The sequence below is a fragment of the Siphateles boraxobius genome, unplaced genomic scaffold (assembly GCF_051911475.1).
Source record: "Siphateles boraxobius isolate OS27281-9 unplaced genomic scaffold, OSU_SipBor_1 120, whole genome shotgun sequence".
NCBI classification, from domain to species: Eukaryota; Metazoa; Chordata; class Actinopteri; order Cypriniformes; family Leuciscidae; genus Siphateles; species Siphateles boraxobius.
In genome coordinates this window covers 2,645,788-2,672,500 of record NW_027508723.1, presented here as the reverse complement: position 1 = coordinate 2,672,500, position 26,713 = coordinate 2,645,788, and the positions used below count along the sequence as shown (strand labels likewise).

Here is a 26,713-nt window from a genome sequence, read left to right as displayed (position 1 = left end):
TGAAAAATACAATTAAATAAATTTAGCAAAAAAATTCTAAAATAAAGAATTTTTTAATGAAAAATAAAATAAAAATAAAATAAAAAAATTAAATATAAATAATTTCAAAAAAATAAAATAAAAAAATGCAAAACCAAAAAATAAATAAATAAAAATGTTATTAACATTTTTTTTGTTTTAAAGGAACAATGTGTAGTTAAGGTATTTTATTATCTAAAATCAATATTTTTATTCATAAATATGTCCTCAATGGTGTACAAATACCTCTGCCAATTATCTGACTTATCCTCGTAAATGAAGAATTTATTATCTTTATATACATGTGACGGGAAGGTCCACGGAGGCTTCCATGTCGTTCCGCCATCTTGAAAAACTATAATAGCAGAGAGGGTCAAAAAGTACCAGGCCAACGCGTTTCCACAATGCGTTTTCGTTCAGAGCCAGCGTCACGTGACTGAAAGCAGCAGAAACGGAGGAGCAGAGCAGTGAGAGGTGCTTCACGGCCCCGGCGAGTCAGTCAGTAATTCATACTGTAACATTCGTTTGTTCGTTGTGTCAAGTTGCAGTTTGAAATAACAAACCTGTTCACCCGAAGGAAAACTCGACGAAGTGCTATTAGAAGACATCCTGTCATAGCTTTGTGGTACATAACAGCTACCGTAGATGCAACACGCATTAGAAAAAGCGAGGCGCTGGAGAGCACAATTCGTTTGAATGCAAAATACAATTTCACCGCTAGATGGGAGAAATTCCTACACAATGTCCCTTTAAATACAGTATATGTATGAGGAATTTTTAAAAACTTTTTCCAGTAGGATTTTGTTAAACATTTCCTTAAGAGAGCTTACTATGTAAAACCGTCGCTTACATTAGTATTGTGGGGATCCAAAGTAGCAACAGAAAAACACAGTGCCAAATCTGACATGATCTTAAAAACGCTTCAGCTCAAAGTCATAAAGGGAGAGAGAAATCATGACATGAAGACACAATAAATGAACATGAAATATTGAGTTGAGTTTACAGGGCTAGTACAGCTAAAAAAACACTTCAGACACTTTCTTCTGTAGGACACAAAATATATTTTTAAGAAGGTTTGGGGTCCATATTAGGGTTATTATAATTTAGTTAAAACTAAAATTATTGAATAATGTTTGAAAGCTGAAATAAAATTAAATATTACAAAAGTAAATAGAAGAAAAAACTAAATTAGAAATGTTGCTAACTGGAAATTAATAAAAACTAAACTAAAACATAAAACTGAACAAAAACAAATACTGAAATAAAATCAACGCTAAATGGTAAAAAATAATAAAAATGACAAACACACATAACAAAATTGCCAAAACAAACTAAAATTAAAACAACAACAAAAAACACCTATTCAGCATTTTATTAAATGCTATAATAGTATATAAATAATACTAAAACAAACATAATTGGACGCACTGACTGACAGAATTGTTTTGGGGATGAAATATCACTGTAAAATTTAATTTTATGTGAAAAAGAAGAGAGTTTGGGATGATGTGCAGTCAGTTTTTTGAGATTCTACAATATTGGATCTTTAAAACATTATAATATAAGTTAAGCTTGACAACATAGAAAAACACTCTGTTAAACTTCTCCTTTTGTGTTATACAGAAGAAAGTCACTCATACGGGTTTGGAAAAAAAGAGGGCGAGTAACTGATGATGTGTCATTTCAAACTAACCCATTAACCTTTGGTATAATTCATCAGTTTTCACAGTAATATATGATAATACCGTTTAGTCACGGTTTTTAGGAAAGGAGACACTAGAGAGGGTTTCAGATCTATGAAAGACTTACGGTCACTGTTTAAAGTGAACACCTTTCCTGTGCTTCTGAAAACATGCAAAAATAAAACAAACACAAAGAGATAAAACACACATAAGACGACATGCAGAACAAAAGACAGCTGGAGAAACTAATGCTGTTAATCAATGACACAGTAACGCTGTGATGGACAGAACAGAATGGAAGACGCATGCAATGATTGACGGTAATGCGTGCAGTAAACACACACACACACACACACCTGTGCGTCTCTACGGCTCTCGGTCACGGCGTCTTCTTCCGGCTCAGGAAAAGCTTGCAGGAAGTTGGAAGGCACGAGGCCTTTGTGTCCATTGAGATCCCCCTGAAAACATCAACAAAAGCCCATCATGCACTGCTGCTTTGCTTATGCGCATTCAATCATACTTGATCATCCTTTTACACTATTTATTTACGCAGCCCTGCATCTTGAAAAAGATATTCTGCAAAAAAATTAATAATAATAATAATAAAATTTTAAAAAATAATAAAAAAAATATAATAATATAATATAATAATAAAAAAATTATAAAAAATAAAATTAAATAAATAGAAAAAAAAAAAAATAAAAAAAAAATAAGAAAATTAAGAAGAAAGAAAAAAAATTAAACAAAAAATACAATTAAAATAAAATAAACAAACAAACAAAAAAATAAATAAAATAAATGTGTTTTAAATATGTGTGTGATGAAAATGTGAAAACTTTTTTCGGTAGGATCTTATTAAACATGTCCTTAAGAGAGCTTACTATGAAACCGTCGCTTACATGAGATATTGTGGGGATCCAAAGTAGAAACAGAAAAACAGTGCCAGATCTCACAGACATCTGACATGATCTTAAAAATGCTTAATTGAAAAAAAATATTCTGCAAAATAGGGCCTAATATCGGCTAATTTAATAATACTGAGTTCATGGGGCAGTCATGGCCTAATGGTAGATTCTCAAATAGCTTACCTGATCTATCTCAGCTGCTCAGTGAACCCAAACAAACAGATGAACTAGAGGAAATGACTAGGAGTTTGAGCACCATTTTCTCTAGTACACTAGAAATTGTTGCACCAATTAGATTAAAAAAGGTTAGAGAGAAAACTAAAGCACCTTGGTACAACAGTGCTACGCATGTTATCAAGAGAGAAACTCGTAACTTAGAGCGTAAATGGAAACAAACTAATTTAGAGGTCTTTAGAATCGCGTGGAAAGACAGTATGTCACGTTATAAAAAGGCTCTAAAAGCAGCCAGGGCCGAGCATCTCCGCAAACTAATAGAAAATAACCAAAATAATCCAAGGTTTTTATTCAACACCGTAGCTAGACTAACAAATAAACAAACATCACCAGAGCAAAATATTCCGTTACAATATAGTAGTAATGATTTTATGAACTACTTTAATGAGAAAATAGAAAGCATCAGAAACACAATTGTAAATGTACAATCTTTTATGGTGTCTTATGATTCAGCCTCAATTATCGCCCCTCAAGAACAACTACACCGCTTTACAACTGTAGGACAGGAAGAGCTAAATAAACTTATCATTGCATCGAAACCAACAACATGTTTATTAGATCCAATACCCACTAAACTACTGAAAGAAGTGTTACCTGTAGTGGAAGAGCCTCTTCTCAATATTATTAACTCATCTTTATTTTTAGGTCATGTTCCAAAAATATTCAAGCTGGCAGTAATAAAACCTCTCATTAAGAAACCACAATTAGATCCAAATAACTTAGCAAATTACAGACCCATCTCAAATCTTCCATTTATGTCTAAAATACTAGAAAAAGTTGTGTCCGCTCAATTGTGCTCTTTCTTGCAAGAAAATGATATCTATGAAAAATTCCAGTCGGGATTCAGACCGCATCATAGCACAGAAACTGCGCTAGTCAAAATTACAAATGATTTACTTTTAGCTTCTGACCAAGGCTGTATCTCAATACTAGTTCTACTCGATCTTAGTGCTGCGTTCGATACTATCGATCATAAAATACTCTTGGATCGACTACAAAACTACTCTGGTGTTCAGGGACAGGCATTAAGCTGGTTTAGATCATACTTATCAGACCGTTATCATTTTGTCTGTTTAAATGGGGAAAAATCGAAGATAACGTCAGTAGACTATAGAGTGCCGCAAGGATCGGTGTTAGGCCCTCTGCTATTCTCAATATATATGCTCCCACTTGGTAATATTATAAGAAAACATGGAATTAATTTCCACTGTTATGCTGATGACACTCAATTATATATTTCATCACGACCAGATGAAAACACTAGCTCATTTAAATTGACAGAGTGTCTCAAAGATATAAACTGCTGGATGACGTGTAATTTCCTGCTATTAATTTCAGATAAAACGGAGGCATTACTTATTGGTCCAAAAAACTACCCACAAAACCTTGTACAAGGTTTTGTACTGGGTGTTATACTAGACCGCAACTTGTCTTTCGAAAATCATATTTCATATGTTACAAGAACAGCCTTTTTCCACCTTAGAAACATTGCTAAGCTACGTAACATGCTATCTGTTTCTGATGCAGAAGGTTAGTTCATGCATTCATGACCTCGAGACTAGATTGCATATAGACTAGAAAACTATGTTGGCATTAGTGGAATTGCACTAGCATGGTTTAAATCATATTATCTGACCGCTATCAGTTTGTAGCATTAAATGAAGAGATGTCTTATCGATCACAAGTTCAGTATGGCGTACCACAAGGCTCAGTACTAGGACCGTTGCTGTTCACTCTGTACATGCTACTTTTAGGAGATATCATTAGGAAACATGGAATTAGCTTTCACTGTTATGCTGATGATACTCAGCTCTATATTTCTTCCAAACCTAACGAAACTCACCAATTCACATAATTATCGGAATGCATTGCTGATGAAAACTGGATGACTAGTAATTTCCTACTACTAAATTCTGAAAAAACAGAGATTCTAATTATTGGACAAAAAACTTCCTCACGTAATGACCTAGAATACCGTCTAACACTTGATGGCTGCTCTGTTAAGTCTTCGTCGTCAGTTAGGAACCTGGGTGTGCGCTTTGATACCAATCTTTCATTTGAAAGTCACGTGTCTAGTGTCTGTAAAACCGCATTTTTCCATCTTAAAAATATATCTAAATTACGTCATATGCTCTCATTGACAAATGCGGAACAACTAGTTCATGCGTTCATGACATCAAGGCTAGATTATTGTAATGCTCTACTGGGTGGTTGCCCTGCACTAGGTCAGCCGGAACTGGGAACACTTCCCTTAAATCCAGATGTACTCGTAACATCATAAGAAGAATGGCATCTACGCTAATTTTAGTGTCTTTGTTTATCCCGAGGTTTTCCCGCAGCCTGCTGGATCCAGGCCGTTTCCAGATCTGACGAAGGACTTTCGCCTGGACCCGATGACAATGCAGTGCTGAAGTGCCAACTAGCCTCTCCCTATGGAGGATCCCTATACCACTCTACAGATAAAGCGTTGTGGAATTTTTCGGTTCGCGTACCTACCCAAAGTGATAAGATAAAATAAAAATTCTGCATCAAAATGTATAGACAAGTAGTTTGTTTAGGCATGGTTTGTAAGGAATTACAAACCTGCGCACATATATTCAAACGCACATAACTATAGAATCAATTCTTAATGCGCATGTGAACGCCATCATCGTCTATCACAGGTTCACGTTTAAAGTCTGTTTAGAGAGAACGGTGTCGTCTTAGCGGCCCCTAATTTAATAACAAATGATCATTTAGACGGAAGTGAATCAATCAAAATTAACTTTAGCTGGAAAAAACATTTTTCAAGAACCACTATAAAACCAAACCAATCTCTGTTACCTTAAATTATATCTTTATCTCTGTAAAGCTGCTTTGAAACAATCTACATTGTTAAAAGCGCTATATAAATGAGGATGACTTGACTTGACTCGACTAGATTACTGTAATGCTTTATTAGCTGGCTGTCCTGCATACTCAATAAACAAGCTACAGTTAGTGCAAAATGCAGCTGCTAGAGTTCTTACTAGGTCAAGAAAATATGATCATATAACACCTATTTTATCATCTCTACACTGGTTACCTATTAAGTTCCGTATCAATTACAAAGTACTATTACTGACCTATAAAGCCCTAAATGGTTTAGCTCCAACCATTCTGTCAATCATCCTGTCACCGTAAACTGCCCTGTCAATCATCCTGTCTCCCGTAAACTGCCGTCAATCATCCTGTCACCATAAACGGCAGTTTAAGGCGACAGGATGATTGACAGGGCAGTTTATGGTGACAGGATGATTGACGGCAGTTTAAGGCGACAGGATGATTGACAGGGCAGTCAATCATCCTGTCACCATAAACTGCCCTGTCAATCATCCTGTCGCCTTAAACTGCCGTCAATCATCCTGTCACCATAAACTGCCCTGTCAATCATCCAGTCGCCGTAAACTGCCGTCAATCATCCTGTCACCGTAAACTGCCCTGTCAATCATCCTGTCACCGTAAACTGCCGTCAATCATCCTGTCACCATAAACTGCCCTGTCAATCATCCTGTCACCATAAACTGCCGTCAATCATCCTGTCGCCGTAAACTGCCGTCAATCATCCTGTCACCATAAACTGCCCTGTCAATCATCTTGTCACAGTTACAATCCGCCATTCAATCTAATTTAATTTCCTAGCGTTTCGGAGAGAAACGTAGTCGCACGTTCATCTGCAGTCGTGGGTCTTTCATGCGGAGACTCTCCTTGTGTGTTTGCAATTTGAATATAATGATGCATTTAAAAGGTAATGGCTAAACCTATCTTTACAAAAGTTCCCAATGCTGCTGCAGATGCAATATAATGTAGACAACGTTGAATAAATAAATTTTCGTCAGGTTAGATACTTATAATTAATCACTCAAACCCCTTAAATGCGGTCATTCATGCAAAAACCGGCTGAGAATTGAACAAATTACTGTAAGCTGGCTCAGAGAAAGATATGAATCATGTCTTTGTGGCAGCTTTTCTGGTTATAAAGGGATAATACAAGACTCCTCCACCTTACAAATAGTTGTCGAAAGCAAAAATGCTCATATTTTGTGAGTAACACTTTTTTTCGAATCAAAATTAGTATTAGTATTGGATTTCATTGAGAAAATATGAGGCAAGGCGGTGCTATGGATATACTTAAAAGGCATACAGATTAGAATAAGACTGAAGGAGAAGAAACTCACATAGTAGAAGCCATCGTCGTCCATGTCACCGAGCACATAGATGACGTCGCCCGCACTGAAGATCAGCTCAGCCTGGAGTTATTGAGAGATGATCAAACATTAGACACACACACACAGCATAGACTCACTTCACTCAGCGCAGACACTTTTTTGTTTTACTACTATTAAAAATAGTAATGACATCACCTCTATGTCTGCATTAGGGGAACTTTCTCTCGGGTCATAATCAAAGATGGCCACCATCCTGCGGGGTCTCGAGCTTCCCATCGGGGCGGCTGAGCGGCTCAGGTCTGAAAGTCAAACAAACCACATCTTAATGAGCGTTTTCAAAGTTACGGCTCGGAAATTAAGCAGGACCCTCTTTGATTCACTTCTGGGAAATGCAGTGAATCAATCACAGTGGGCCCTTGTGAACTTGTATGTTCATTACATTATATTTTATGTGCGTTAAATGTTATGTTTCTTTAATTGGTTTTGATATATATCAGATATATTCTAACAGTTTATGCTGTGTTTTTTGGGGCATTATTGAAATAGTAACTTTTATAATTAATAGCCATATTTGCTCGAATTGAGAATTTCAATTAACTGATTTAATTGAAATATTTGTTAGACTGTAATTGCATGGGTAGAAAATCTGCCCAAATTGCCCTTTATTTAAAAAGTGCACTTCTGATAATGGCATAAACTTTTAACTGATATGAAAACTTTGCGATTAATCGCATCCAAAATAGAAGTTTGTCTTTACATAATATATGTGTGTACTGTTTCTAATTATTTTGTATATATAAATACACACACATGCATGTATATATTTAAGAAATATTTGCATGTATATATATATTTATACATATATAAATATTTTATATATGAATAACATATTTTTCTTAAATATATACAGGCATGTGTGTGTATTTATATATATAAAATAATTATAAACAGTATGCACACATATATCATGTAAACACAAATTTTTATTTTGGATGCGATTAATCGTTGCCCAGCACTAATATATATATTTTTGGCTTTGCAAAACTTCTGATATCTACTGCTTGATAAAATGACAGAGAAAGGCACTTATGACAGAAATCACATGCAGGTCACAAAGTGAACAAAAATCAACCATGATGCAAAGAAGCACAACTGTTAAACGTGAGACTGAAAGATAATTAGTGGTTAGAACAGTGATGAGGGCACATCTCCGTGGTAAAAGCATGCAGCGCTGCATCATCCGAGAGCATGTTAATATGCAATTAAACTGTCACACACATGCGGCTGAAAAACATCCGAGGAGGAAAACATGACGAAGACGTGAGAGAGAGAAACAGGACGGGACTGAGGATATCTAACCTTGACTGGAGGAGTCTATAGCAGACGTGTCCTCCCACACCGCAGAAGACTCCACTGCAGAAGGACAGAAGTGAGGGAGGAGGGAAGGGTTAGACACGATCTGATTGGCTGCCTGACCTTGATTGACACTTGGAATTATGGGGAAAAAGACTAATAAAAATAAACAAAACCAAATAAAACTATTGAGCTTATGAGTGCAGCATTCATGAGCCACACACACACACACACACACACACACACACACACACACACACACACACACACACACACACACACACACACACACACACACACACACACACACACACACACACACACACACACACACACACACACACACACACACACACACACACACACACACACTTCAGTGAGAGATGGTGAGTTGACCAAAGGGGGTTGAGAGTACAAGCATTAGAAAGTACAAGTTTAAAGGAATTATCCCAAGTGCAATACAAGTTACGTTTGACAACATTTATGGCATTATGTCAATTACCAAAAAAATAATAGTTATATTATATATGATAATTTTGTTTATAATATGCATTGTTAATGTTTTTTTATTTTTAGCTTCTTTTTTTCTATAAAAAGACAATATTTGTAGCATAATGCCAATTACCACAACATATATTTTGTTATATATTATTCATTTATATATTGTTGTTATTATTTAATTTTTTCAATTTGCAGCTTCATTTTCCCCCCAAAAATGTCAATTAAGACAAATATTTTTAATATTATTATTATTATATAATTGTTTGCCAATTTTTCTACAAAAAGAATGTCAATTGACATTATTTTTTTTATTTCATATTATTATTATTATATTTTTAAGCTTATTTTTATTTTTTTATTTTTTAAAGAAAAGAAAAAGAAAAGAAGAAGAGGCAGAAGAAAAATAGCAGATCCAATTAATGCACTAATAATGGAATGCCATATTGGTTAATATGTTTTTTCTCTGTCTAAAAGGCCTTGAAAACACCAGCACAAAAGTTTTTGCATTTTGACGCATTGTTTTCATTACAATAACATGCATTGAATCATGCAGAGTAAAACCAGGAATATTTATTTGGAATAACTAAAGGTTAGTTTCGATTTCATGCTGAATGTGGTTAAAAATAAAACAGTAAGAATATCTAATTCTCGTATCCCCCTTTGGGAATGCGGAAGCAGAAAGCATGAAATTCAGCAAACCAAACGCAGGTGAAATCTGGGGGTGGGGGGGAGGATACAGGAGCGCTGACACACACCTTTCTTGGAGCGTCTAGGTTTCGGCGGTGCAGCGGTGCGGCGTGGAAGCGGTGCATGTAAGCGGGCGTCTTTATGAAATTTAAACAGGATACGAGGGAAAAAAGACAAGTAGGCAGACAAGAATGAATGAGAAGCCAAAAGAAAAGCAAAATAAGAACCAAGCTGAAAACAAGAACCACGCTGAAAACAAGAGATTAAAGGTTTAGTTCACCCAAAAATGAAAAATCTGTCATCTTTTACTCGCCCTCATGTTGTTCTGAACACACAAGTCTTTCACAAGTGAATGTATTTTGAATGAAGTCTGAAATTTCTGTCCCTCCAACACTTTGACGCTTCAAAAAGTTCAAATATTTTCTGAAGATACTTGATCGCTTTTATATGATGAACATATTGAATTTAGGCTTTTAATCATATATTAACATTGATCCGCAAACATAAACAGCTCGTCCGACCAGTTTGAAGCGTGAGAATGAACCTCATTGGTTCTTGCTGAAGCTCAAACGTGATGCGTAACACGAGAATGAACCTCATTGGTTCTTGCTGAAGCTCAAACGTGATGCGTAACACGAGAATGAACCTCATTGGTTCTTGCTGAAGCTCAAACGTGATGCGTAACACGAGAATGAACCTCATTGATTCTTGCTGAAGCTCAAACGTGATGCGTAACACAAGAATGAACCTCATTGGTTCTTGCTGAAGCTCAAACGTGATGCGTAACACGAGAATGAACCTCATTGGTTCTTGCTGAAGCTCAAACGTGATGCGTAACACGAGAATGAACCTCATTGGTTCTTGCTGAAGCTCAAACGTGATGCGTAACACGAGAATGAACCTCATTGGTTCTTGCTGAAGCTCAAACGTGATGCGTAACACGAGAATGAACCTCATTGGTTCTTGCTGAACCTCAAACGTGATGCGTAACACGAGAATGAACCTCATTGGTTCTTGCTGAAGCTCAAACGTGATGCGTAACACGAGAATGAACCTAATCGGTTCTTGCTGAAGCTCAAACGTGATGCGTAACACGAGAATGAACCTCATTGGTTCTTGCTGAAGCTCAAACGTGATGCGTAACACGAGAATGAACCTAATCGGTTCTTGCTGAAGCTCAAACGTGATGCGTAACACGAGAATGAACCTCATTGGTTCTTGCTGAAGCTCAAACGTGATGCGTAACACGAGAATGAACCTCATTGGTTCTTGCTGAAGCTCAAACGTGATGCGTCACACGAGAATGAACCTCAGTGGTTCTTGCTGAAGCTCAAACGTGATGCGTAACACGAGAATGAACCGCATTGGTTCTTGCTGAAGCTCAAACGTAATGCGTAACACGAGAATGAACCTCATTGGTTCTTGCAGAAGCTCAAACGTGATGCGTAACACGAGAATGAACCTCATTGGTTCTTGCAGAAGCTCAAACGTGATGCGTAACACGAGAATGAACCTCATTGGTTCTTGCAGAAGCTCAAACGTAATGCGTAACACGAGAATGAACCTCATTGGTTCTTGCTGAAGCTCAAACGTGATGCGTAACACGAGAATGAACCTCATTGGTTCTTGCTGAAGCTCAAACGTGATGCGTAACACGAGAATGAACCTCATTGGTTCTTGCTGAAGCTCAAACGTGATGCGTAACACGAGAATGAACCTCATTGATTCTTGCTGAAGCTCAAACGTGCTGCGTAACACGAGAATGAACCTCATTGGTTCTTGCTGAAGCTCAAACGTGATGCGTAACACGAGAATTAACCTAATTGGTTCTTGCTGAAGCTCAAACGTGCTGCGTAACACAAGAATGAACCTCATTGGTTCTTGCTGAAGCTCAAACGTGATGCGTAACACGAGAATGAACCTCATTGGTTCTTGCTGAAGCTCAAACGTGATGTGTAACACGAGAATGAACCCCATTGGTTCTTGCAGAAGCTCAAACGTGCCGCGTAACACGAGAATGAACCTCATTGGTTCTTGCTGAAGCTCAAACGTGATGCATAACACGAGAATGAACCTTATTGGTTCTTGCAGAAGCTCAAACGTGATGCGTAACACGAGAATGAATCTCATTGGTACTTGCAGAAGCTCAAAAGTGATGCGTAACACGAGAATGAACCTCATTGGTTCTTGCAGAAGCTCATACTTAATCCGTAACACGAGAATGAACCTAATTGGTTCTTGCTGAAGCTCAAACGTGCTGCATAACACGAGAATGAACCTCATTGGTTCTTACTAAAGCTCAAACATGATTATTGTTTCTTACTAAAGCTCAAACGTGATGCGTAACACGAGAATGAACCACATTGGTTCCTACTAAAGCTCAAACGTGATTATTGGTTCTTACTGAAGCTCAAACGTGATGCGGAACACGAGAATGAACCTCATTGGTTCTTGAAGAAGCTCAAACGTGATGCGTAACACGAGAATGAACCTAATTGGTTCTTGCAGAAGCTCAAACGTGATGCGTAACACGAGAATGAACCTCATTGGTTCTTGCTGAAACTCAAATGTAATGCAACTTGAGGGTGAATAAATAATGGCAGAATTTTTATTTTTGAGGGAACTATCTCTTTAAACAACAGAATAAGCATTAGCTTCAGGAATGAGCCACCACAGTGAGAAAGAAAGGGCTGAACCACAACTGTAGCAAAGCATTCTGGGAGACATTTTGAGATCCTCGTTGTTGCTCTTTGAACTGCTCATACAGTGACCACAACAACACACACATTACAATGACAGTACTTTGGCACTTTTGTAAAAATGGCAAAGCTTTGTGATCTGAAATGAAACTGACACTGCGAAACATGAACCAAATTAAATTAAGAACAGATTGAAATAAAGTGAGTAGTATTCGGCTGATTAGTGAGTAGTAACACCGTGGCCACTTTTTCATGTACATATTTAATTCATTCCTTCATGTGCAACTATTTAAGGCAATACTCTATAGGTCAATACAGTAAAAATGTTTAACTATTAGATATCACCATATTTCTCAAAGTTGATTAATGACAGAACATTTGTTTTGTTTTGTAAGATTTCTGAAATGTGTACATATGCAAATGATGCAATATCTAATTAAATATGCATGCATTTGCATACATTTCCAGAACATTGGATAAAGTCAGGTTCAGAATAATTGTTTCATTTTGTTATTAAATATTAGAATTATTACAGAGTTGCTTTTGGATTTCTCTTTATATCACTCCATAAATCTAAAAATGCTGTCAACAGACAGAAATTTTTTTTTGGTTTGGTGTATGTAAAGCTGCTGGAGTGAAGATTGAAGTGAAAAAAAAATCTTTAAAGACAACCCTTTGAAATCTACAGACAAATTTCTCAAAGTTGTTAGCTTGAAGCCTATTTTAAAGCTTGTGTCTAAAAATTTAATTCTAGCTGTGCTAAAATGTCAGCTGTGGCTGGATTGTGGCTTTTTCTTTGGACGATTATAGGGAGTTAAGAGATTTATTTTTTTATTTTAGAGCTATGCTCAAAATATGACCATAAATAAATGTCAGTCAGACTACAGCTCTGCACTAAAAGCTAGTCAGTTTTCTACCAAGACAAGCACTTGCGTATTTTAATGCTTAAAGCTGATTTCAAGAGAGTTTGAAGTTAGCATATGCTCAGTAATCAAATAAGAACAGAAAGCACATTGAACACACAAATATTGGGTGAAATAGTCCATTTTTGGATGATATACGTTTCAATTGTGTATTAAAACAAATAATAATCAACGTTTCTCTTGACTTTAATATTATTTAAAATATTATTACAAATTAAAACATCTATTTTCTATGTGAATATATATAAAGTGTAATTTGTTCCTATGATCAAAGCTGAATTTTCAGCATCATTACTCCAGTCTTCAGTGTCACATGATCCTTCAGAAATCAGTATAATATGATGATTTGATGCTCAAGAAAAGTTTCTGATTATTATCAATGTTAAAAACAGTTGTGCTGCTTAATATTTTTGTTGGAAACAGTGATATATTTTTATTTTTCAGGATTTTTTGAGGAATAGAAAGTTCAAAAGAACAGCGTTTATTTGAAATAGATTTTTTTTGTAACAATTCAGTGCATCATGTATCATAAAAGAACAGTTTGCGGACCGGTACAATTTTGCTTTACCAAGAAGTCTCAAATCTGACTGGTAACATATGTTGGAGTGAAAACAGAGATCGAGGTGTAGATGTATGAATCTGACACACACATGCAATGATAAACACACCTATCTTTTCCATAGATGCCTCGGTGGTGAGGAAGCCCTGCATCAGGAGCTGGTCTCTGGTCTCCTCATCATCAACCTGGATCTCTGAAACCATATTACATGGGACAAAGCCACGGCGACCACCCGACTCGCCTCGGTAGAAACCATCTGCATCTTTGTCCCCATAAACCTTAAGAGAAGAAACACTACAATGAACTTTGAACAGGAACTTTATTATATTCTGAATGAATTATGTACAGTGGCATGTTTATGATGTGAACAAGCATCTGCGCGGGTCACGCTGGAAACACATTTTGAAGGCTTATATAGACAGGTTTGCCTTATAGAAATCTTATAATGAGCCGTTGTTGGATATTCCATCAGGACAATGATCCAAAACAAACGTCAAAATCAACACATCAATCCCCAAACCTGAACCTTATCCACCTTATTCCTGACGAGTTTACTGCGTTTTGAATTATGGGCGGCACTTCCGGTTTGGGGAACTTCCATTCAAAAAGACTGAAACTAATCATTTCAAATCATAAGGTTGCCCTACAAATAAAGCTGATCCGTCAGTTTGACTGGATGAAATATCAATTTTCTTTCCTGTTTTATTTAAGAATAACGTGAGAATAACGTAACACTTGGTATTTTAACGTGACATGTTATAACAAGAATATCTATGGCAAGAGCTCTTTTCAGTCACTGCTTTCTTTTCCTCATGATTATTTTATTTTTGCATTCTGCTGTAATAATATGAAAAAGGTCAACATATACTGGGCATTTGTGGTCTGTTCTCAACGAATTAATTTATGATATATGCCATTAATAATTCATGAATGCACAAAGAATCTCTTTTTTTCTCCCCAAATCCTCACGTCTCGTTCAAGGTTTCAATTTATTATCTGTCAAAATGACTGAAATCACGCAATGCTGAAGTAAATATTTTTATTTTTATCAAGGCAACGTATATTGCATATTGCAGTGCATATTGTATTGTATATTGCAGTGATATTTAACCGTCCGATTTTGCTGTGGAAATATTCACGCTTTTTGGGTTATTCACGGTCTGTTGAAAGTACCTTGTTGATGCTTTTACACTTTTAAATGTCCTTTTAATGTTCAATGTTTGAAAGGGGAGTAGAATAATGTAATGTAATTGTACACGGTTTAAAATATATATATATATTATTGCGTCCATAGAGCTAGTCTTTCACTGATTGTTTACAGCTTAACGGAAGTTACACCCATAATTCGCACAAAGCATCATGGGGTGCAGGAATATTGTGGATAGAAAACTGAAGATGAGAGAATATATAGCTGATGTATGAGTATATCAACATGGACTTGGGAATCTGCAGGATTTGGAGAGATTCTCTATTGGTCTCTGATCTCCAAACTCATCAGGCAAAACGTATTGAATAAAATGGTGCCATTACTTGTGGCCAATGTGTATTAGAGAAAAACATATTTCATAATGAGAATTCCCCCTATTTTCATTGTTTTACTTCAATGGAAGGTTTGATTTTTGTGAGTTTTTTAATAAAAGGTCAGTAGGATTAACAATACAGATTTATTTTCACAGTTTTCTTTGTTCACATTTACCAAGGGTGCCAATAATTGTGGCCAATGTGTATTAAGGAAAAACATATATTTCATAATGAGATTTTAACCCCCATTTTCAATTGTTTTACTCTCTAAGTAAATTCTACTTTCAATGAAAGGTTAGAATTTGTGAGTTTTTCAAATAAAAGGTCGAAAGAATTAACAATGCAGATTTATTGCAAGGGTGTTTATTAATGCAAGGGTGCCAATAATTCTAACACAGGCTGTATGTCACAGTAGGAAAGAAAAGATTATTGCAACTTATGTTTCATGCTGACTTTAAGCTAGTATGATCTGCTATTAAAGACTAATACATGTGTGAAAATCACAAAATGAAATAAAACTAAGCCAAACCTTGATAATCTGTCCCTCTTTAAAGGGAAGTTCCTCTTCAACCGCATCAGGATTGGGTGACATGACTGCAGGTTCATATGGGAAGAGGGCAACAAAGACTCTGACCTCATTTTCTCCACATGGTCTGGGCTCTGCAACACCAAAGAGTACACACAAAAACACCTGTAACATTTACGTATATGGAGCAACACATTGGTGGTTGATCTGGACATCATGCATATTTAAATTTTTTGGGAATCTGTGCAAAGTTTCGTTACAACATTACAATAAGACAAATTATTTTAGACAATTTTCACATTTTCCTTGATGCATTCCAAACATTAAAAGCCAGTGAACTGATGTGCGTTGTCTCCCCCCGCCTGAAAAAAAGAATGGTTCGGCCCAGGCGTGTCCTTAAGTGAGGTAATCATACTAAAACCTCCTGATCCTAAGCCGCCATGAGCCGCTGGAGAAACGTGCGCACATGAGTGACACAGAGTGAGAGCGACAGGAAGAGAGAAAGACACACCAAAGTCTATTCAGATACCAACAAACTTTGTGATTTTGAATAATGTTCTTATGGAACAGATTAAAACTACATGACTGGTCAAAAGTTTTTGTAATGTTTTTGAAAGCTTTTTTTAGGCTCACCAAGGCTGGATTAATGTAATGAAAAATACATTAAAAACAGTACAATTCAGAAATATTAATACAGAACTAATACATTTTTAAAATTATTAATGAAAAATCAGCAGAATTTTCAGCATCATTACTCCAATCTTCAGTGTAACATTATCCTTCAGAAATCATTTGAATATGCTCCAACATTATTGGTGCTCAATTTTTAACAAGGTTCTTACTGATAAGCAGCTCAGATTCAATTGTGCCGATCGATTAATTACTACATGAATTGATTCATCTGTAGGAGACTGTAGATAAAAATGTATTAATTTTTAGTCACCCAAGTGTCTACTCAATAAATAAATGAAAATGCAAACTGTAAATAAATGTAAAGCAAACACAAATGCCCCCCCAAAACCACCTGTCCTATATATTGGACATGTATGCAAAATAAAACTGCTTTTCTGTACTTTGGAGTCTGACAGCCGGACTCAAGGTCAAGAGGTCTGAGGGTCAGCACCCTGAATTCATCAGGATCGTATTCCTGTTTCTGGATGAGTTGGAAGGGGGCGGGGTAAGGAATACAGTGTAGAACAGAGATGCATGATCAGTGGTGTCTGTCATGTTCGTGTTAAGCTCCAGCAGTGAGATGTGCTCATCTCATTAGTGAGGATCAAGACCATCTGTAGCAACAATCAAGGGCAGGGCAAAGAAAAGAGCTCATGTAACAACCTCTGTGAGTCACATTTGAGGGCAAATAACCAGAAAAAATTAGCTACCTTTGGGAAAACTTCCTTTTGGGGATGTCGTCAAAGGAAACAGATTCAAAAATGTATGAAAAGAATTGTAAAATATAGTAAAAGTGCAATGGTGTATATTAGTTGTCCACTACAAAATCTCTATGATAATATGGTCACTAGACATGGCTTGACTCTCCACCAATGCAAATTTGTGGGTTTTAAATCAAATAAAATGTGCATCTGATCACTTAGAAAACATTCCTCAACAAGCTAGATCCTAGGCAATTTATGTGCCTAGGTTTAGGTTTGATCAAATCAGTAACCCTAGGAATGAGCAATAAATCAGCCTCAGAAAACAATACTTATCAGTTTTATCTAGGAACAAAAGTAGTCCCCAATTTAGATTGGGCTGACACACATGTGGGTGTGGTTGAAAGTAAATTTGGAGAAGAAGGGCAGTGATGGGTGTGATCTAAACGAGAGCTGTATGCAACACACAGTGGTCAGGTATTATCCCGGAAGCTATTTTCATAGTTGTCAATTCCTCCTGTGTCATGACAAGCTGTCTAGAGTTAATCTGCTTCTATAGTGAGAGAGAGGGAAGTGAGAGTCTCACCTCTGTGCAGTCTAATTTCAGAGCGTGATGATTTTTGAGTGACACCGCACCACATTGCACCTGGATCTTCTCTTCCAGCTGCCTCCTAATGTAAGGGAAACAAGCAGTTAGATGATTACAATGGTGGGAAACAGTCACTGAAACAGTGGGATGACATCACCATCACACAAACTGCATGTAATACCACATATGAACACTAGGGGCTCCAGACTAGAGCAATCGCATGTGAGTTACTTGCTGCTAATAAAGTATTTTGGGGCCAAGTTATACTTTTTACTTGCCAAATAACAGTCCATAATATATGAATTGCCAAGCTTGCATTTGGAACATTTGCAGTAGTCCGTGTTCCAGTGTGAAGTTTGCTTAGCTTACTACCTGCTAAACAAAAGATCTGAAACATTGTCTACAAAACTATTCTAGCTTCAAGCTATCTAGCTATTTACAACTGACTGCGATTGCATTGGCCAAGTATTTGCATCTGTGTTTGTGCACCTTTCTAGAGTATTTAAAGAAGCCACATAAGAAGTTTTGGTGTCTATGCCTAATGGCAAATACTGTAGATTGATGCAAATGATGCAAACATTTTTGTTGAATCAGCAATTAGCCTGGAGCCCTGAAATACACAAACACACACTCACACTGACACGTAAAAATTATTGTTTAAGCAACATTTGATTCCAGATAAAAAGCAGCAGCGCTTAGGGTTGTTCTTCATAACAACAACAAGGAGATCCCTTTTGCAGGTACATTATACAGTTTCAAACAGCACATCTGTATTGTCCCGTCTCTGCTTTAACCGCTTAAGCAGTCTCTAGACAACCTTGACAACATGTGGGGCAAGAAGCATCCCATTAATATCAAGGAAAGGGGATGCACTAGAGCAAGTAAACCTGTTGAGCGGTAATGGAAAGCCAAGGCCTTAGCATAGCAACATTCTAACTGAAGACTGGAAAGAGTACAGTAAGATGTAGGACAAATACATAGAGCAGTGTTGTCAGCTACACAACTACAAATATGACAATGCTTTGACTAGAGACTGGGAGAAAGGGTGTAGGGTACACAACCAAATGCAAGGAACCAGATGTACAGACTCAAACCTTTTGCATCCACAGAAAAATTTGTGTTGGGTGTCACTGTGTACTTGGTGGAATTCCATGTACCACAATAACCACTTAACATCATATGTGGTAAATGAATGCATTTGAAATGCTAACTCCATGTAGAGTTTCGAATCGAGAACCACGTCTTATTCAGAACGGACATTTGGTTTCGTTCAGACTTTCAGTTACATTAATAGTTCTGTAACATCCTTCCTTAACTTCCTTCCTGCATTCTTCTTTAACAACTTAACATGCAATATACATATCAGAGGTGCTAGGGTAGTGAATGCAATAATATTGTCCACTTTATCTCCAAATTACTAAAAGGAATCTTGATGAAATCATTAAGTGGAATTAGAACCAGAATTGCTCAATTTCTTAAGATTGTCATTCCTAAATTCAAGAAAACATTCTAAGCCTTCCAACTATGATACTGCAAGTTGGAAGCAAGTTAAGTTACAGTGAACTGATAAGAATAGCAAATGATGTGGATGCAAACCAGCGCTCATCTTTGCTTTTAGGACGCAAAAGGTTTAAGCCATCTCCTAAAGGGATGGGCAGGTTTCTCAAAGAGAGCGTCTCAAGGGACAGCAGGAGACAGATGGACAGAGGACAACCCACCCATGAGCGGTTGCTTGGGGGCAACTCTGGCTGGGATCTGCATGTCAGGGGCAGGTTGTGGTACTCATTGTTACCACCCTCCACCCACCACTCAGAGCTCATCTGGTCTAACACCACTTCTCCAGGGTCAAACAGCCGTTGCTCCTCTTCATTATCAGTTCCATACTCTACGTCAATCTCTGTCGAGGGTCCGGTGGGCGACTTCACGCGGGGTGCGGTCTTGCTAACTAAATAAGGTCCCTGCCCTATTCCTGAAGATGCCATAATGCCAGAGAGATCTGAAGACATCTGGCTACGGAGTAAGGCCTCTCTCCTGAGTCGATCGCCATGTCCTTTGTGCGTTGTACGGCGCACACCCACACTTCCAGAACTAGGCCCAGCGTACAGGCTACTATCAGAGTCCAACTCCACCTCCTCCTCGTCCTCATCCTGATAGTTGATGGTGTCCACTGTGTCAGCATAGTGCACTCTGGGTCTAGTCCTGACTGGTGCTGTCCCTTTGTACCTCACTACGGGCGATTTAGATTCAGTTTTATGTCCATGACTTTGGTGGAAGGGAGAATGTCGGCAACCCTCGCGTCCAGTCTGGCGGCCCTTGCCTGAAGCAGTCCGGCCTGGGGAATGTCTAGTATAGGGTTCTGATTCGGAGTTGTCTTCCTCTTCCGTGACTTCTGGGATGCTGAAGAGCTGTTTGTTGTGGTAGACCTGAGGGGGGAGCTTTATAATCCTCTCCAAAATTTCTTCATCACTATCAGTTTCCCACATTTCACACTGGGGTTGTTTTAGAAGTAGGAATGGACAAGTCGATAGATTGAAAACATACAGATGAGGAAAAAGGTTGGTTTTGTTTGGTGTCAAAAGTTGAAAATAGAAGAAAACAAGAAAAAGAAACAAGAAAATTAAAATGCAACAGAGGAAATATAAGAACAGAAAGAACGTAAAAGTATGGCTAACTTTGTTCGCTAACAAGTTTCTACTTGAGTAATTTGCCTGTCCACACCAAAAGCAAAAATGCTGTATCACACAGCACAATTACAGCCAATCAGAACTTGCTACATCGCAACAAGACTCAGCATTTTGTCCAAAGGTTCAATGAGGAATACTACGTGTTCATGTGCATGTACATACCCTTGCCGTACGAGATGTACCATAACCTCTGGAGGGGACGTCAGTGATAGTCTCAGAGTATAGATCTTCCTCCTCTTCTTCCAGTATGTCTGACAGATCAGACCGACTGCTCTCCCCATTATACTCTGGGGGAGGGTCTATAAGACCACCAGCATATACCTGATAGAGTACAAAAGAAACAACAATTTCAACAGGTTTCTGAGACTCTAGGTCAGGGGTGTCCATTCCAGGAGGGCCAACTTCATGTAGAGTTTAATTCCAACTGCTCCAACTTGCTCCAACAGGAAGTTTCAAGTAATTCCAAACACCTTGATGAGCCATTTCAGGTGTGTTTAATTAGGGTTGGAACTTTGCAGGGCAATGGCCCTCCAGGAGCAGAACTGGACACCAGTGCACTAGCACAACACATAATGTTACACATCAGTTCACATCAGAGTAATAACACGCACAGTTCATGCATCAAAGGGTGTTTCTCTGATGGAACAAATTTGTATATCAAGATTAGCTCTGAAAGAAAGATATTCAAAAAGAATGCAGTGTAAAATGATCTTAATTGCACAGGTACACATATGGTCTCCTGATTTGGTTTGGAAACTGACCTTCATACGAGGTTGAGGTACAGGCCGTAGGAACTCCTCCATGGACACAAGCCTGGTGTTTTCTCTGTCCTCCTCAGGCTCGGACTCAAAAGGCGATGGATTGGGAGGCCTCAGTGGGTGCATATCTGGGATATTAAGAGGGTCCTTTCCTGGGATGTTAACCTTGGGGCATGTGTAAATTGGTGGCGGTGTATGAAGTTTGGCAGGTGGATCCTCCAGGAATTCGGAGAGGGAGGCAACAGGACGTTGGACTCCTGGGCTGTCTGTCTCTCTGCTGGGGTAAAGCGCTGTAGGGGCCACACTGGACTGCACTTGCACTGATGCAGGTACACCAACAGGTACAGGAATGGTGGCAGATGTTGGCACAACCACAGGACCTGGCACAGTCATGGGCACTGGCATGTGTACTGGTGTGTTCAAGGGAGCAGGTACAGCCATGGACGTTGGTGTGGCAACAGGCACAGGCACGACCACAGCCGCAGGTGTGACCATGGGTGCAGATACACTCACCTGTTGATGGATAACACTTTTACAACTCAAACTGATATAATACTCATTCCCAACCCTAAAGAGAAACGTTACATCCAATATCTCTGCACACAGACAATATATATAAACTGAAACAGTTCTACATCATACTCTACATGAAATTTGCGTTAATGTGTAATGGAGGCAAGCGCGAAGCATGTTGAGTAGGACTAGTTACATTTGGTGCCGTGACCCGTATGGGTGTGAGGTTTAGGAGGGTGAGTGCAACAGAGCAAAGCTAGTAAGATTGGTGTGTGTAAAACTCACTCCCCTGGCCTCAAAAGGCATGTTAGTTATTGACTCTAGAGGCTGCGGTCTTTAGTGTCTTTGTTTGCCTGCCTGCCTCCCATGCCGGAGACGCCAGTTCAAATCCCACTCGGAGCGGGTCGAGTGGAACCAGTTGCATTTGGTGCCGAAACCCAGATGGGAGTAAGGTTTAGAGGGGTTAGTGTAATGGAGGCAATCTAGTAAAAGCTGTGAGGGTAAAACTCGGCCTCTAGATGTGTGCTTATGACTGATACTAGAAGCTGCAGCCTTTAGTGTCTTTGTTTACAAGCCTGCCTCCCATGCCTGAGACACCAGTTCAAATCCCGCTCGGAGCGGGTCGAGTGGAACCAGTTACATTTGGTGCTGAGACCCGGATGGGAGTAAGGTTTAGAGGGTTAGTGTAATGGAAGCAATCTAGTGAGAGCTGTGAGTGTAAAACTCGGCCTCTTGAGTTGTGCTTATGACTGAAACTAGAGGCTGTGGTCTTTAGCGTACTTGTTAGTGTGCCTGCCTGCCATGCCGGAGAGACCCGTTCGAATCGAAATAGAAGTGGGTCGAGTAAGACCAAATGCAGTGGCTAAAGCTTAGATCAGGGCTTCAAAAAGTTACTGGTCTTAACCAAAAATCAGATCTGAAAAAAGTAGAATGTCCTGGCTATTTTCCAAACAAGAAAATGAACTGAGGGCAATATATTACATGGTTTATAAAACTTAAGTCTTACTTCCTCTGTAGTTCTCAAACCTCTTTTGAGTTTGACTATTTATAAATAGGGCATGAGAAGACACCCCAGAGTTACAGTCTAAAATGGTCTGTTCATTATGCAACACTACTGTTTATTTTTATGATAAATTTGGTGTTCCTTTTTATCAATTTTGAATCTCGACAGCATACATGCACATCTTTTTCTGTGTTCCACAGAATAAAGAAACACATATGTTTACACTTTTTTTGGGCTCTAAGTGTTTGGCAAAAGACTACTTGCACAGAGCAGTGACTAAAACTGTAGACAAGATGACATTTAGTTGAGACCCACCGTTGAGTTAGTATGCGAGGCACATAGTGACAATGCTTCTTGTGCTGCCATTGTAGTCGTCAGTGTTGTAGTTGATGTTGGGTTTGCCCAGGCTTCTACATAGGACGCAGGAGAAGGAGGCACCTCACGAGTGACTGTTTTGGGAGTGTTGACATAAACTCCCCGAACAGGACCAATGGTGTGCTCGTCTAGTGTAGCAGCGTGTGGCAGAATGGTCATTTTGGCAGCAGAGAGAGATGTGGCACAAACAGCAGGGTCTGGATTGGCACTGGCCATGAGGACACTGGTGGTAGCTGGCAAAGACTGGCATTGAGGCAATGAGGCACCGGACATGATGGCAGGCAATTTGGCGGGCACATTCACCGACAATGAGTCCACCGACTCGCCAAAAGCTGACATGGTTCGGACGGTGAGCTCATGGGCCGCCTGTAACGTCTGGATCTGAGATGGACCGATCAGAACGCTGCCTGCTGTAGGAGACGACACCTCTAATACCTGAAGACAGAAGCAAAAGTTAAGTCATGATGAACACTCTGAAATTAATTTGTGAATTTAAATTTGAGTAAGATCAAGATTTAAGCTCTGCTCACTCCGGACATTCATGAAGTGCACACAATTAAAGTCCCCCTGATGTCAATCATTTTATCCCTAAAAACTCATCTTTGATCACCAAACTGAAATATTTAAGCAGTTTTTCCTTGATTTTTTTTTTCATGCCTTAAAATAGCTTGAATATAACTCTACACCCCTGCCTCATTTAGTATACGCAGTTCTATGAATATGAAAATTAGCCCCGCCTCCACTCACTCACAGCAACTCAGAGATCTACTTGTTGACAAACACTCATTGATCTGATTGGTTACATGGTAGTTTGTGACGTCAGAAACACCAGCGATTTCAAACCGCGCTTTTGAGAGGACCTTAAACTACTGAAGAAGGAACATATATGATGAGCACTTAAAGATTCCCCTTAACCATTATATGGGTATTTCAGATGTTTTTTGTTTTACAATTTTAGTTTTATAAAGAATATCATACAATTTATCATTCATCTAGTTTCAAACACTACCGCAAACATTTAGATCCTAAGCATAAATATAAATGTATATATATATATATATATATACACACACTGTATATGTGTAAACTAAATTTACATTTACGCTTAGCCTGTTTTATACACATTTTTAATTGCTTTTTATATAATCTAAAATATTATTTATACAGTATTGTTATACAGTATATAAATATAAAGTGGACTTATTCTCAGATGACTTTTTGTTATTTTGTTAAGATTATGCATATTGGTGGTCACAGTCATTCACCTTCTTCTTGTCAGCATAGATTGTGTAGCCAGTGACTCGGACACCATTGGACGTCCCGGCAGCATCTATAGTAACGGGCAGCCAGCTGATTTGAGCTATTCCCGGAGACGGGCCCTGCTCCAACTGCACATCCAGAGGAGCATCAGGAGGACCTAGGGACAAAGCAAAGGGTCAAAGGTCACACACAGAAATGTTGAAGTTAACACAAAATAAAAATGGACTCTTTCTTAATACATGTTGTTCCCGGTCTTATTGTGAGCGTTTCATCAGTGATTGGCATTTCAATGCAGTTTTTCTTTTAGCTAATGTCTCCAACCACTCTTAGGCCTCGTTCACACTGCAGGGGCTTATGCTCATTGCTCAATTTAATTTTTTTGCAAAAATCCGATTCTTTTGCAAGGCCGTTCACATTTCCAATTAAATGCTACCTTTTGTGATCTCCTGTGTGAACGTGAACGTGAAATGACATAAAAGTGACCCGCATGCGCAGAAGAGTACTCACCGGTCAACGACGTCACCTGTTGTTTGCGGAAGTAGCTAAACATGGCCTGAATAGAGCTGTCGCCCCAAATATTAATTAAATCAGAAACCTTGCTTCCCTTCCATTGACTGGTCTCAGCATCGTCCGAAATAGTTGCTGTTTATCTTCTCATTCCCGCCTACTTCAATGCAGAATTATGACATTTGTCGCATATCAATGACGTGCAGGTCGGATACATGTGACCTGGCCGTTCAGATTGAAGTCGCATTCCAAAAGATCGGATACATATCGGATTTGGACCACATACCCAAGTAGCCTGGGTCGCATTTGAAAAGTTCGTATCTGTGTCGTTCAGACTGTCATGAAAAGATCAGATACAGGTCGCATAGGTGCAAAAAAATTGGAATTGGGTCGTTTCAGCCTGCAGTGTGAACGTAGCCTTATTTTTTAAACTCTTTAGTTTATGCCAATCCATTATGCAGTTTATATTATGAATTACATCCTGATATATTCTGAAATGCAACAAAATAGCTAGAAGCATTCCATATACTTCATATACTAGTAAAGTAGGAAGTCAACCAAAATGCCTATAACCACCGCTTGTCAAATAATGTGGTGATAATATTAACATATAGCATATAAGTCTTGACGCTTATTATGCTGCTTGAATTCCAACAAGTGCATACACATAAGGTCAATTACGTGCACTTAAAAAAGCACTGGTTAATATAAGGTAACTACATGGGTTTGGGTTAGGTTCAGGGTCAAATACATACTACATAATATGTACATGGGGAACTGGACTGTAAAATAAAGTATTACCAAATTTGCTCCTGAATATTAAGTCACCATGAAATTCTTCCATTTTTCTAATGGAATACTGCAGTGTTTATTATTATAAATTATTTATCTGTGCACATCATTTTAAATTGTGAATTGCAAACTAACTTCCCTCCCTTTTGCAGCGACATCTCTTCTCTTCTCTGATGGCGAGGGCAGGACAACCTGTCACTCACATGAGATCCACCAATAGCAAACCACAACCATCCAATCAATTCCCAATAGACAAAATCAAGCCCCGCCCCACATTTTTTCTAGTTTGAATAGCTGTTTCACTTGGATATATGTCACAATAGGGAAGTTTTTATTTTTTATTATACGATCAACTTATATTATTTTAACCATAACTTATGTTTCATGCAGAATTTAACTACAGATTATCTTATAGATTCTCCTCCGACTGCAACTGTCAATTCTAGCCCATTGGCAATGCAAGGTAGACTGCTACTAGCGAAAATGCGCTTTGATACGTTTGCCTGATAACTTGTAGAAGTCTATGGTTAAAGAGCAATTTTTGGTATTTAAAATTGGTAACAAAATACGTATTCTGGTTGAGTACCATATACATAAGGGGCTTTTGCACCGGAGGAACCTTTTCATAGTTTCCTAAAACTATTGGCGGAAGTTCCCGGATTTTGGCGTGTTCGCACCGCAGGAACTAGGAACGATTTTAGTTCTAGGAACTCCACTTGGAGGAACTTATTTAGCTCCTACTTCAGAGCAGGGTCTAAACCAGCATTATAGGAACTATCAGGGACATTACTGTACGCTGATTGGCCGAACGCATGTGAACGTATAACAGGACTGTTAGACAGATCGTAAACGAATGAACATGGAGAATGCGAGCACCGTTTCCTCAGGCTCTGGCTGACGCTGGTTACAACTGGTTACTGGTTTGACCTACATTATGACCCATATTTATTCAAATTTAAAAATTCTGAAAAGTTTTCTGTGTTGGATAGGTTGGTGACAGAAAATCTAATTAGCTCAGAATAAAAACCGTTCCATATTAGGATAGGTGTACCAGTACACATGAT

General features: G+C 38.3%; 1 protein-coding gene across 1 annotated transcript in view; it reads right to left on the bottom strand.

Annotated features, from left to right (window-relative positions):
• The window catches only part of tspoap1 (TSPO associated protein 1), a 139,428-nt gene that overhangs the window by 3,277 nt on the left and 109,438 nt on the right, over positions 1–26,713 (bottom strand). The window contains exons 21-33 of the mRNA XM_077222102.1: positions 24,356–24,507; positions 23,031–23,525; positions 21,203–21,712; positions 20,604–20,762; positions 19,476–20,246; positions 17,755–17,839; positions 15,799–15,929; positions 13,858–14,026; positions 9,636–9,704; positions 8,386–8,439; positions 7,222–7,325; positions 7,036–7,107; positions 2,057–2,158 (exon numbers count right to left, since the gene is read on the bottom strand). Of these exons, the coding sequence (XP_077078217.1) occupies positions 2,057–2,158; positions 7,036–7,107; positions 7,222–7,325; positions 8,386–8,439; positions 9,636–9,704; positions 13,858–14,026; positions 15,799–15,929; positions 17,755–17,839; positions 19,476–20,246; positions 20,604–20,762; positions 21,203–21,712; positions 23,031–23,525; positions 24,356–24,507 (2,873 nt within the window). The remainder of the gene's footprint in view (positions 1–2,056; positions 2,159–7,035; positions 7,108–7,221; positions 7,326–8,385; positions 8,440–9,635; positions 9,705–13,857; positions 14,027–15,798; positions 15,930–17,754; positions 17,840–19,475; positions 20,247–20,603; positions 20,763–21,202; positions 21,713–23,030; positions 23,526–24,355; positions 24,508–26,713) is intronic.